A 13,094-nucleotide genomic window follows, 5' to 3' on the forward strand; every position below is an offset into this window, starting at 1 on the left:
TTTAATTTCGACTTTAAGCCGTAAATTTTCCCACAGAAACTAAAAGAAATTCAAATAGTGTATCTAAGCAAGGTTTTCCGAAGTGCTGAGCAACGACAAAACAGAAAAGATTAACCAAAATTAACTTTATTTAACGTGAACTTGTTCTAGATCTGACAAACAAGATTAATACGCCATCTATCGCGAGCAAGCGCACGCTGTAAATTACAAACTGACTGTTTTGAAGTATTTTCAAACAATTACCTGCCTTTCCTCGTCTTCATCAAGCCTCCTTTTACTCTGAATAACTCGTAGAGATGAATAAGTGTACGGCAAAAGTTGTTTGAACTGTGCAAACGGCAAGAGAGAAGGAGCTTATTGTAAAAGTTTTGAATTTCCATGCGTACGTGAGCGGAACCCGATACAGCGCAGCGACATCAATTTCAATTTTAGAACCAAAAAGGCCCGGGAAAAGGCTGTTTCACTTTTAAGGTAATATTGACGTCGTATCCAGAAGAACACAACGCTTTCAGAAGACAACTGGCTAGAAGAAAAACACACTTGGTCTATCAGCCGCCATTTTAAACCAAAATCTTGCATGTCCCTTCAATACCCTGGAGAGTAATTTTTGTTCATCTTGACAAAATTGGTTGAATGACCCACCCCCGCTGCGGTATTTTTTTGCCACCCAGATTTTGGGTGACACGTGACCAGGGTCAACCAGGGTCTCTCTCCTCGACGACAAGGGAGGAAAAGGAGAGAGGCCCTGGGAACGAGGTTGTGCATTCCCGACCTTTTATATCCTAGAATGTTAAACAACTCCAAATAAGGGAAGTGCGATGACGTGGTTTAGAAAACCTCAACCTCGTCCCCAGGGGCTTCTCGGTAAATGGCAGTCGTTACGAGATGACCCTGGCCAAGGCTGATATAACGGCATCGCAGAGTGGTCTATTCTAACCTCAATCCTGATTGGTTCATGTAATCCAAAACAAATATGGCGGACAAGAGTGGGTCTTAATGGGGTCGATTTTACTTGAAATTTAAGCCATTTACAGCTGCAAAGGTAAGTCTTTTCCAATATATTTATAATTCTTAAGATTCAAATAATTCGGTAGAAGTAGAAGCGTTAAATTCACTTCATTGCGAACTTTTCGCTTTGCTGTTTTGACTGTTTTATAACTTAATATTCCTGCCGAAAGTAGAACCTAGTTCTGTCGGAAAGTAACATTCAAGATGAAAGAGTCATTTCGACACCGGGCTGCAGCTATGTACGAGATGCAAATCTAAAACGTAAAGGAATTTCTGCCCGTCGTAGACATAGTTGGACCTAAAGTGCTCGTGTTCTTTTTCGGAGGAAATTCGATTTCAATTTGTCGCGTTCGAACACATATCATCACCCATTCACTGTCTGCATTCTTCCGAATATGATATTGGTGCTTTCTAAGGGTCTGTTCTCATTATGAATTTATTTATACCACTCCTTTTTTGTAGGTCCTTATACAAGTGGTGGACGTGTTTTAAATCATGCTCAAGTAGTGCTGGAGAAAATAGGTGACCAAAGGAGATAAATTAAGCGTGTTAATAAGGGATCTATTAAAATATTAATTAATTAATGTGAAGGATAAAAAAACTTTGGTCAATTTAATTTCTTTAAAAAATTAAAGTTGTATCGTGTACTGTTCTCAGAATATGTTGTCTCAGACTTGCTTGCTTTCCCTTTTACAGTTACCTCATGATCAGTAAAGGCTGATTGCAAACATGACAGACAGAGTATATTGAAATTTAAAAACAATTTGTAACAAAATATTTCTGATGAAACTTGAGGTATTTGAAAATGTGATCAAACACTTAAATGAGACTAAAAAAGAGAAAAATCAGGAAAATAAAACTACAAAATATGTTCTTTGTGAGGTCATTTACCTATCTCACTGTCATAGTTTTGATTTGTCTTTAGGTTCCCTAAATGGATATTTTATAAGGAAAACCTTATCAGTGTACTGTTTTAACGTGGCTCATTGCACATCAAAACCTGAAAGCATTGTACTGTGGAAATGTTTGGGAAGTCATGTGTCACTTGGATGATGAAGCCCAGCCCTGTTTGCCCCAGCAGGGGTACTTAGGGTTTCAAGTGACAGGGATGATAGAAGGATTTTTTTGGGTTTGACAGTTTCGGTTCCGGGATTTTTTTGGGTAGGAAAATTTGTAAGTATTTTTTTTTTAATAAAAATAAGGGAATTAATTTTTGGTCCAGGGATTTTTTTGGGCTTCTGTGGGAAGCCCTAGGGATTTTTTTGGGTCTTGATTTTTGCGCTCATTCGATCATCCCCGTCACTTGAAATCCTGAGTACCCCCTGGGCTGTTTGCAGCCTTTAATGCCTATGCTAGATAAGATGCAAAACATTTCTTCCTTTCACAAGATTTGCTATTTTCCAAAAACTTTGCTGTGGCAGTGCATTGCTTTAACAGTTCATACTTTTTTTAATTTCAAGTATTATTTTCTAATCTTTTTCATGCCAGCAATAGCTACTTAAGGCCAAAATGGCTCTGATTTCTTTACCCTATCCCAGACAAAATTGGTTAAAACCCCTCCTCCACATACAGCAATACGCGCCTATGTAGAGCTTCAAATTAGATATTATGTACCACCTTCACTCTCTTGTGATAAAACAGGCAGCATTTTTTTGAAACTAACAGAACATGATCATCATAAAATTAATATTTACAAGGCTGAAAAGTGATTAAAATCCACAGATGCCATCTACGCAAAAATCCATTTCACTCTCTTGAGTGATTAATTATTTGCACAGCACAATCTTTTTACAAGTATGGGATCACTGGAGGCCAAATGATCCAACAATGGCATTCAGAACTAACAAGTCTATTCTTATGTTTTAGAGCTCTTTTCATGGGGATAAACAGTGTCTGTGTGGACAGTCTCACAAATTTTAAAGATGACTGTTTTGAGTCAAAACAATTTTTTTGCTCCTGTTTAAAGAGTGTAGCTGGGGGTTGAGGCATGGGGCGCCCTTTACATCCCTCTGTGAGACAATTTAAGAAGCGAGTGTAAATTGTTTTTAGGTATTTTAAAACAGGAATTTTCTACACAAATTATGCCATTTTGGAATTTATGACATCAATGTATTGCCCATTTGTTTCACGCAAAGAATGCATGCTTCCTAACAATACAGTGGAAACACACTGATGTCAAAAAGTCCAAAATGGCAACATGTGGGAAATGTAAAAGTGATCATCTTTTAGCATTTTGTATTCTGATAAAATGTTAAATCATCCTTCTCCTGTAAAATTTGTGATTTAGACATCATTTCAAGCAACACAACATTAACTAGCCTGCCATATGTGGTCACAGGTGTAATCCCAAGTTCTACACCCTGTTTAAGTCTATTATGTGCATAACTATGTGCATAACATATTTGAAATGAAAGTGTCAATATTTTAAACTGCTGTGGTAAAAAAGTTAAAACTAATTCCAGAAGATTACAGTTATGTGGGTTCACCTGTTTTGATGTACAAAATAGCCACTCAAGTGGATGTAAATATCTCAAAATTTCAGTTAGAACTTCACCTCATGTAAAAGTTTGTAAAACAAAGTGAAATTGGCCTCAACTAAGGTAAGCTTCAAACATGTATAAATTTGAGTTTAAGCTTTCAGGGGGAGCGATTGCAGAATACCCGGTCACTTCATTTACATGTGTCCGAATGCTTTAAAGAATGAGGCATAACACAACAGGCACTTTGTTATTCAATGAGATGCAAAAGAGTGGCCGGGTATATGGCCATAATATGGATATGGATATTTCATAATTTCAGTTACAACTTCACCTTATGTAAAAGTTTGTAGAACAGAGTGAACTTGGTCATATAAAAGCGAAAATGTATGAGTTTAGTTAAAGCTTTTAGGGTCAAGGTTATGTGTATCACTGTAATAAGTTAGAATGAATTATAAAGCAGAAAAATTTGCCACCGAAATCGATTGATATGTTGATCATACATTTGTAGGGTATTAAGCACACATTTTGCCTCTTTACCTTTAAGCAGCTAAGTTTTAGTTTCTCTTGCACTCAATCAAAATACAGAAAGTAAATATATTAAGACTTAAATAACAGTACATAGACTACATAAGCTTACAGACTGTGTAACATTTAATTTTTTTACTTTCCGTACCTTCCCGATTCTCATACCTCACGGTCTACATTCGAACACCTGGCGAAAATAACAGGGTTTTCAAAACAAGCGGGCAGCCGCCGGAGTTCCACCAGCTACTTGATTTTTGTCACCAGTTTAATGGTCGTAGCAATCAGCTTGTAAGAAACAAGCTTGGCTTGTCACAGTCGCCTACTCTTCCAGTTGCTGACGCCTACTTCAACATTTTGAAATCCCTGAAATAATATCTATGCTTTACGAAGTAATCACTGCCTCCTGCATGAAGTTTACGCCCTCAAACGCCGTCGAAGAGTCAATTCGAATTCAAACTGGACCGCCATTTTGTTTTGGCTTCTCTGAAAAGTCACGTGACAAAAATCTCCAAGATTTTTGGAGATTTTGTACCACGTGACCCAGCCTTTGCCAGGGTCTTCTCTCGACGAGCCGCCATTTTGAAAACTCGTCGCCGAGAAGGCCCTGGGGACGAGGTTGAGAAAACCTCTTAGCAACCATGAATAATACATTTTGTTGGGTAGGAATGAGTTGCTCAGTACAATTTTATAAAATGGCAACCTCGTTCCCAAAGCTCTCTCCCTTCATCGAGAAAATTCTTTTCTTTCTAAGAAGAAGAAAGGGCACTCTGGTTGATTAGTTGCATTTTTTTTAATATATGATTTGGGTTAACCATGAAAAGGCCTTATATCAGTCTCTTCCATTTATAAGGACTTCCGAAAGGAGTTCTATAAATAAACATGGATAAATACAGACAAACATCAACGAAGCAAGACACTACAACTGGTGCCCAGGCCACTCCCATTCACGAGAAAGTGAAAGTGCTATGCATAACGATTGCCCGGATGTTTTCTGAGTATTTATTCTTGCGCAATTTTTTGCACGAATAACTGTTCTTGAATCAATGTCAGTCATGGCGTTGCGTCCGGGTCCAGAAATTTCAAGATTGAAATCGTCTCATCCACTTGCGTACAGCATGTTTAAGTATCAGCATCCTATTATTTTTAAAAAGTTTGTAGTCAATTTTGTAAGGTCTTTAACTATCGATGATCGTGCAGCATTTAAGCACTGGTGTATAGATCTAGTTCCGGGATCGAAGTTAGATGTTAACGTGGAGAGCGACAGTGATATTTTTACGAGGGTCCTGAAGGGGGGGGGGGGGGGGTACAAAATCCTATTTCCCAGCCCAGATTTTGCCCAAATCCCATTTCCCAGCCTATTTTTTGTCCAAATCCCATTCCCAGTAGTAAAATTCCCAGTGTATGGAAAACCGGGCTTAAGCATAATATATTTGTTGTTTTGATTGTAATAAATGTAGTCCACTCCCTGAACTCTCCCTTCGGTGAACCCAGGCACAGGCGTCGTTGAGCGAGTCCAAAAGTTAATATTGACCTGCATGCGCATTCTCAGAATTCTGTCAGCCCCAGCCCCCTCGCCCCCAAAAAATGGGGGGGGGGGGACGGGGGGGGGAGAGCTGAAGAAACTAAACCATAATCGACAGCACGTTTGGAAACGCACGCACAGATGTTAAATTAAAAAATTTAGTACTTGTGGGTTTAATACCTATTCATTATGGCTTTAGACAAAGGTTCCGACAATTTTTCTTGCAGATGTCGCGCTAATTAGTTGCGTAGTTGAATTTTTCATTTTAGCGAACTATTTTTACCCTAGTGCACACGTTGCATTAAGAAACGCCACACAAATATGCAGGTTTAGTCATGTACGGACATGCTTCCCATTCCCATTTTTTGTTTCCGAATCCCAGTCCCAGTGACCTAAATCCCATTTTCCCAGTGAAAAAATAGGCAAATCCCAGTCAAAATAGGCAAATCCCAGTTCCCATTTTACCCCTTCAGGACCCTCTTTTAAGTTGATTGAGTTTCTACTTTGTGCTAATGAGTTATCCTTTACTAATATGTCAGTTCTTAAAGAGTTTCTGTCGAGTGTTGGTCGCTTTGATTTTTTAAAAAAGTTGAAACGAGTCGAGTTGCGTATCTCTATTGGAAGCATTTTAGAGTGTTATGTTCTGCGTAAAGGTAGTTCTGATATGAAATATTTTGATTGTTATGCGAATATCGTTGAGTTTTTGCTAAGAACCCGAGAAGAATACGGCGGAGAGACCGAACAAATGCATGACTAGCCTTTTATATCCAAGAATTGCAAACAAACACCCTGATAGGGCATTGCTATCTGTACGACGAAACCACGGCAACAATAGTCTAAAGATAAGCACGCAAGGCATGCAAAATCATTTTTAGATGAAGAGGAAGTTTCTCTCCCAGGCGCAGCGATCCTTTTGATCAGCACTCAGAGCCAGAGTCCTGGGACGACAATGATCATGCGCACTTCCTCTATCCTCCTACGTAAATTTACAGTCATGGCGTTGCTACCAGAAATAAATGAAAGCGTCCTTTTCACCTAAGTACTGCTATTGAAGGGTCCGGTTGCTTTCAAGTTGTTTGTGATCAAGCGTGTTAGGTCATTACTCATCGATAGGCGAGAGGCAATTAGGCACTGCTGTATTGGGTGTAGGTCTGGAGTCGATGTTAGGTGTAATCATATAGTGATGTTCAGATTTATCGAGTTTTTGTATAGTGATGCGCATGCGAACCCTTTCAGAAGACACTCAGACGTATTTTATTCGAAATTCAAGAATCTGATTGGTTCTCCCACTGTTAGGAGATCATATCAAGTTAAAGCCCGTGGATTAATTTCGACAAGGCACAAGTAGTAACGCAAAAATTCTGGAGATTTTGGATAGCGCGATTTTGACTTCTCATTTATTGTCAGTAGTCTTGGTGAATTTTTATTATTAAGGACACTTAAATAATGACTTCTCAACTCGAAAGGACGTGTCACTAATCACTATTCCGTAAGACTACAACCTTGGAAAAGACTGTTGAAACACTTAGCAAATTTCCACTAATTTAGCTAACAGAGTTCAGTTTTGCACCCCTCCCCCCTCCCCCATTTCAATGTTGTTAATGCTGTAGTGCTTTTAAACCAAAGCCTGTCGAACCGCAAACCCCAAGACACAACATTGAGTAGGGGGAGAGGGGGATAAAATATTTTTACCCGCTTACAGTTCAGGATATTTGTGAAAAATGCGTGAAATGCGTTTGTTTCAACTAGTTTTGTCCAAGATTGTAGGTATGTTTAACGAACCGCCCTGACAGTGACAAACCTCAGCGAAAAATAAAGCATCTTTAAAAAGCTTTTTTGTGAATGAGACCATAAATTATTATATCTGAGGGGTGTTTCTAGGCTAATTGAAACAATAACAAGACACTGTTAACGTCGCATCTTTTATTGAAAGTTCTCTAATGGTTCATTAACATAACATAACAATCTATAAACATTTTACGACGAGTCCTTTTATTATATTTGTTTCAACTCAGTTTGACATAAAAAAATATCCATTTTGTTTGCACTTGGGTTTGTTCAATTCTTTGTTACGCTTTGTTTCTTTGTTAATATTTCGTAATTCTTTCAATTATGCCTATATTCCTCTTGTTTAAGATTTTAGGTCTTTTCAATGCCTTGTTTTTAATTTTTTATATTTTTTTCGACTTTTATATTTTTTTAAATTATCATTGTTGTTGTTGTTGTTGTTTTGCAAATTTCCTTTAATTTGCTGTTGTCTAGTTATTTTAAGGCACTAAACACTCGCCTTATAACGTTTTATTATGCCGTTGTCGCTTAGCTGCAGTAGAACTGCATTACCAGGGTTACGACGAGGACGTGCGACATCCGACTTGGTGGTAGAGTCTATGACCTGGTGGGTATTTTGTGGCACTAACAAGGTACGCTCGGTAGCCGCAGTGCACCACACCCAGACCCATTTCCACCTTTCAACCCCATGTATAGAGTCAGTCTGTCTGTTGGTTAGGTCTTGTAAGTCTTGGATGGACTGTTAAGGCCGATTTACACGGTACAATTTTGTCGCGTGCGACATGCTTACGACACGAATTGCGTCGTGTAAATCGAACCTACAACTCGCTTACGACTGTCGTAGGCGTGTCGTAAGCTTGTCGCATGCAACAAAATCGTACCGTGTAAATCGGCCTTTAGTTGTATTTATTCATTTTTCACTTTCTCAAAGTTTATATGGCATCTTTAAATTGTTTAACCACTTCCGCTCTCCGCTGCTTTTGCAAGGACAAGCTAGTGCTGGACTCCGTGTTCTGAATGGACTTTTCCCTCACATGAGTACAGAAATCTTCCTGCGAATTGAACCAAAGGAGATTTAAGTATTTATTTTAAAACCATTATATTCCAATTGTAAAACGTTTAGTCAATGTTGCTATATCTTGAGTGTCAGAGTTTTTTTCGAAAGCGAGCCATGACGGATTGGCAAAATAATAGACTTGTTAGCAATGTAAGGTAAAGCAAATTCTTTAATCAAAACGTTTTTCGCTGGCCTCTCTTGCATCGTTGTTGTGGCTTATACAGTTGGGGATAAGTGCCAGTTTTGGCAAATTTTCGTTGAAGCACTCGGAGAGTTTCCGAATTATTTCATCCAATCAAAAACTAGCGCGAATGCACACGAGTACTTCGAAAGCAATCGCGCAAGCAAATAAGTCATGTTGCTAAACAACTTTCAATGAAAACCGCGGGCTCAGTCGCTTCTCGGAGGAGTGATGTCGCAATCAACTGGCACTTGTTCCCCCGACTGTACAGTTCTTGCAGTGAAAAAAGCAGTTGTCTCCCAAGGGTAGTGTAGCTGAAAGTGGCACATGCGATGCATTTTTTTTAATTATTATTATTTTTCTCGATGTATTTGGCATGTGCAAGAAGAAGCAGTTGTATGAAATTTGACAAAAATCACAGCATACAACCACCAACAAGTACCCAGAGTGTTCTTCGAGTTTGTAAGAGATTTATTATTATTATTTTATCCCTTTGGTAATATTAGTTCCGGGGAGGGGGCAAGGGGTACTACTTATATACGCTTTAAGGGTATGTGACGTTGGATCGGGTCCAATTTTGAACCTTCCATCAGGCCTGTGATGGGGTTCCAAATTTCGCCATCCGTCTTAGATGGGGTAGCTAAATGGGGGGATTTAACGTAAAATTTATATATTATTGCTTATTTAACCAGGTAGTTTTGCAATGTGCTAAACTAAATATCTGATGTTTAAGTACTGTATAGAAAATTTAAAAATATAAACGTAAACTTCACTTTCGGTCTGGGATTGGGTCTACAATTTAACTCTTCAATCTGAGATGGAGTAATAAATTTAAGCTTTTCTTGGTCTGAGGAGGAATAGGGGTTTCTAGACACCAGCAGAGCACCAGAATCCAACTTTTGTCAAGTACCATTTCCCCCACCCCCACCCCTCCGCCCCAATTGGGTCACCTGTCGCCGTACCTGTTAAATTGGAGCCAATATTATCATCATGCATGCCGTGAATAATTTATATATGTCAAAAGACAAAACACTCTACAGCGCTCGGGGCGTCGCCGCTTATAGAAGAGTAAATTATCTTTTAAACATTTGTTATTTGAAACTGCGTAACTTACCCAATCTCCTAGTTCCATCATTCGAGAGCAGAGCTCATCAGCCGCAGTGACACACAGCTCCACCATCGGTTCTTGTCGTTCTTCGTTCAAGGAGGCGGCAGCTATGATTTCTCCAGCAATAATAACAAGCAAAGTAAATTTACTCCACGACGTCAGTTCTGTGCAGTCGATTTCCTCTTCAAAATCCACCAACTCTCTCCTCATCTCTTTACTCGATTCCACTGCAAAGCTGATCTCTGTGATGTCAACTTTGTCTCGAACGATTTCTCTAAGTCTCCCTAAATACCCAGCTACTCTTTTCACGGCTACAGAACAACAAAGTAACTCCGATTGTAGAATTTTCCTAGCATGGAAATCCAGAAGTAGTGTCAGGTCCCGCTTGATTTCAAACTCGGTCAACTCTTTAACAAGATCGATTCTTCCTATATCATGCATAGCTTGTTTCACTAAATTTACATCTTCCCACGATATCTTTCCCTTGTACTCCAAAGAACGTAATATGTCCATAGATTTGGTAGCGTGTATCGGAATAAGTCCATTACAGTAAAAACGAAGCTTTTTTAGATGTTCTTTATCCAATTTATTAGAAATTTGTAGTAATACACCATTATAAGATACTAAAAGTTTGTCAGTCACAGTCAAAGTTAACGTTGACATGTCTTCAGAATTCAGGTTCATCAGTTAAGTTTGCAAGCAAACCTTCCTTCAATCCTCTTACGTCTTCCAAGGAAATCATCCCAACATGTACTAATGAAGTAAAAATGGCTAAAAATCCGATTTCTTCCATAGTAGCTTGTTTACATCTAGAGTAGTTGGGTCGAAACTCTTGCTTCTGAGCTTGATCCAATTTACGGGCAATCTTGAGCAGAACCATCGCGTAACTTTGTCGAAATTTATTAATATTATCCGCGAACTCCATCATTGTTATCCATGGCGCAGGAACAAAATGAATGCATAGCTGAACGGCAAATGTTTAATATAAGCACGCAAGGCGTGCAAACTATTTTTGATATTAAATCTTGATTCACTGTCCAAAATCCACGTGCGCAATTGGTTAAAATAGATCACGTGATTTTGCTTTACCTGTCGACCGCAAACTCCGACAGTGCAGTATTGACAATAACGCATAAAAATCATGCATTATTGAAAATGTCTTCAGCTTCAAGGCTTGCAGAAGTGAAAGAAAAATATATTCCTCAAATTATCAACGATCCAATACCAAACAAAATCGAAGAGGATGACAACTTGAAGCGCTTTTATGTTCAAAGGTAGCTCAATAAATATATTTTTGTGTGCAATTGACTTGCTTGTTGCTTGATTGCGAAAGCCATCGACTTGCTTTGAACAAGCTTCTTGCTGACTGTATTTATGAACGACCACAGCTGATGAACGATTTTATGAACCATTTTTATGAACTTCAAACATTATTGTTTGAAGTTCGTTAAGTCTATGATCACTTTCAGTGTACTCAGATTGTATATTAAAAGGGTTAGAGTCTGTCCGTTCGTGCTTTGTTGACAAATACACGCACTTGCTAGCCTCACAATGAGCTCGACTGAAATTTTCAATACTGCACTCGACTACGCCTCGTGCAGTATTGTAAATTTCGAGCTCATTGTGAGGCCAGCAAGTGCGTGTATTTGTCAAAAAACATTCACAGCAGTCTCTAACCCATAATCAGACGACGAGGAAATCTCGTGCCCGGCGACCGCAATCCTTATGGTCAGCAACAAAAAATTGGAAACTCTGGGATCACTCTTGGGTCGGGGATGAACATGCGCAGTTCTTCAAACCTCCTGCTGGTAAATTTTCAGTCATGGCGTTGCCACCAGTAATTTCTTAAATGAAAGCGTTCTTTTCACCTGTGCACTACATGTTAAAGTGTCAGGTTGTTTATTTGGAGTCTGTAATTAATCGTGTTAGATCATAACTAATCGCTAAGCGGGAGGCATTTAGCACTGATGAGCTGAGTATAGTTCCGGAGTCGATGTCAGATGTCAACGTATAATGATGGTGATATGTCTAGGTTTATCGAGTCGGAAAACTTGAACTCTATCGGATTCTTATTATTCGACCAAAACTAACGGCAAAACAGCGAAAAAATCAATTTCGGCACGAAAATCTTACGGGAGCGATTTTTGGACATACCGGACCGCACTAAGAGGCAAAATAAGCACCGGTGTGCTGGGTATAGGTTCCGAGTCGATGTTAGATATCAACATATAGTGATAGTGATATGTTCAGGTTTATCGAGTATTTGTGTAGTGTTAATAACACTTGTTAGAATTGAAGACACTCAGACGTGTAAAAGTTTTAGTTGAAATCCGCAAATTTGATTGGTCGCACACTGTTGGAAAATCATGTCATATACCCGTGGAAGCAGGAGGGCATTTTGCGTGCGCATGCGTCGATATGGGCTAGTGCGCACGACAGAGAAGTTCTGCTATCGATTGTTTACATATTTTTCACAATTTATGGCCTAATTTTCAGCTCAAAATAAAAGGTGTTTTAAGTTTTATTTGCTGTATACGATACTAAGAGTCCTTGCTTTATCTTCTGACAACAACAAGCATACTTTGGTGTCGGCGTGCCGTTTATCTGATCGACTTTGGCTATGTGTATTAAACATTGCGCGTGGACAAAATGGCGACCGAATGTCGAGAACCTAAATACCTTGCCCATGTTTTTAATAGCTGGGAGATCTAAAAAAAAAGCGCTACGGCTACTTAGTACTAAAATATAAAACAGCAGTTTTAACTATACGATGTTATAATCAAGTATCCCGGGTTTGAGCGAGTGGTCATGATTTTGTTCAGATTTTTCATAAAACTGCAATTTCATCGTTCTCACAATGCAAAAATCTCAAAATCTAACCTTGATCTCCAGCGTCTACCGATGATATATGGAGCCTGAAGTACTTGAACTATCGTCTAATGCTGCGAAGGTAGCGTTAAAAAATGGTCTATTGTGGTAATTTTTACCTTTCTTTAACGTGCGTTCTCGCTGGTTTATTCTAACAGAGAAACTATCGTTTGTGATTATTTCCTTAAACTTAAGCATTGGTCAAAATAACTTCACATTTCGATGTACCACAATTATTTCGTTGAACAAGAAAAGAATTGCTGAGATCGGTCTTAATTTTAAAGTGTTATGGTAATTCTTTGCTGGTAGACTATTTGTTTACATTTTACTATGTTAATTAGTACATTTTTGGCTCCTTTATCAAAATCTAGCCTTGATCACCAGTCAAAAAATAGCATGAAACGAGCAAGCGATATATATATATTTCAGAAACGTTCTAATAACTGCTGCATAAAATGTCTTAAGAAATAATTTTTAACTATAAACAATGTTATTTTCAAATTTTCATTCAATGTTTGTTTCTTTAAGATTGATGTTCGTTCTGTTATAACGACTGT

The 13,094-nt window shown here is 38.6% G+C and overlaps 2 protein-coding genes across 3 annotated transcripts in view; one reads left to right on the top strand and one right to left on the bottom strand.

The window, feature by feature from the left end:
- Positions 1 to 5,026: 5,026 nt before the first annotated feature.
- Positions 5,027 to 13,094, top strand: part of LOC144643445 (uncharacterized) — a 28,830-nt gene continuing 20,762 nt past the window's right edge. The window contains exons 1-2 of one of the 2 annotated variants that reach the window (XM_078502716.1): positions 5,027 to 5,276; positions 6,009 to 6,256. In XM_078502716.1, coding sequence (XP_078358842.1) covers positions 5,057 to 5,276; positions 6,009 to 6,256 — 468 coding nt within the window. In that variant the 5' untranslated portion in view covers positions 5,027 to 5,056. The remainder of the gene's footprint in view (positions 5,277 to 6,008; positions 6,257 to 13,094) is intronic. The other variant, XM_078502702.1, reaches the window with a different exon arrangement.
- Positions 8,103 to 10,939, bottom strand: LOC144643545 (uncharacterized). The gene is made up of 2 exons (XM_078502848.1): positions 9,676 to 10,939; positions 8,103 to 8,375 (listed from the first exon to the last, which is right to left on the bottom strand). Exons 1-2 carry the CDS (start codon positions 10,351 to 10,353, stop codon positions 8,256 to 8,258), a joined length of 798 nt encoding a protein of 265 aa, XP_078358974.1. The 5' UTR covers positions 10,354 to 10,939; the 3' UTR covers positions 8,103 to 8,255.

Source organism: Oculina patagonica, chromosome 1, assembly GCF_052425735.1.
Source record: "Oculina patagonica isolate OP01 chromosome 1, crgOcupat, whole genome shotgun sequence".
Classification (NCBI taxonomy): domain Eukaryota; kingdom Metazoa; phylum Cnidaria; class Anthozoa; order Scleractinia; family Oculinidae; genus Oculina; species Oculina patagonica.

Bases quoted from the DNA above. Each gene is read 5' to 3' on its own strand.
- LOC144643545 (XM_078502848.1), bottom strand. From the start codon at position 10,353: ATGAACCTGAATTCTGAAGACATGTCAACGTTAACTTTGACTGTGACT. The intron at 8,376-9,675 runs GTAAGTTACGCA...TTCAATTCGCAG, and splicing joins TGATGGAACTAGGAGATTGG to GAAGATTTCTGTACTCATGT.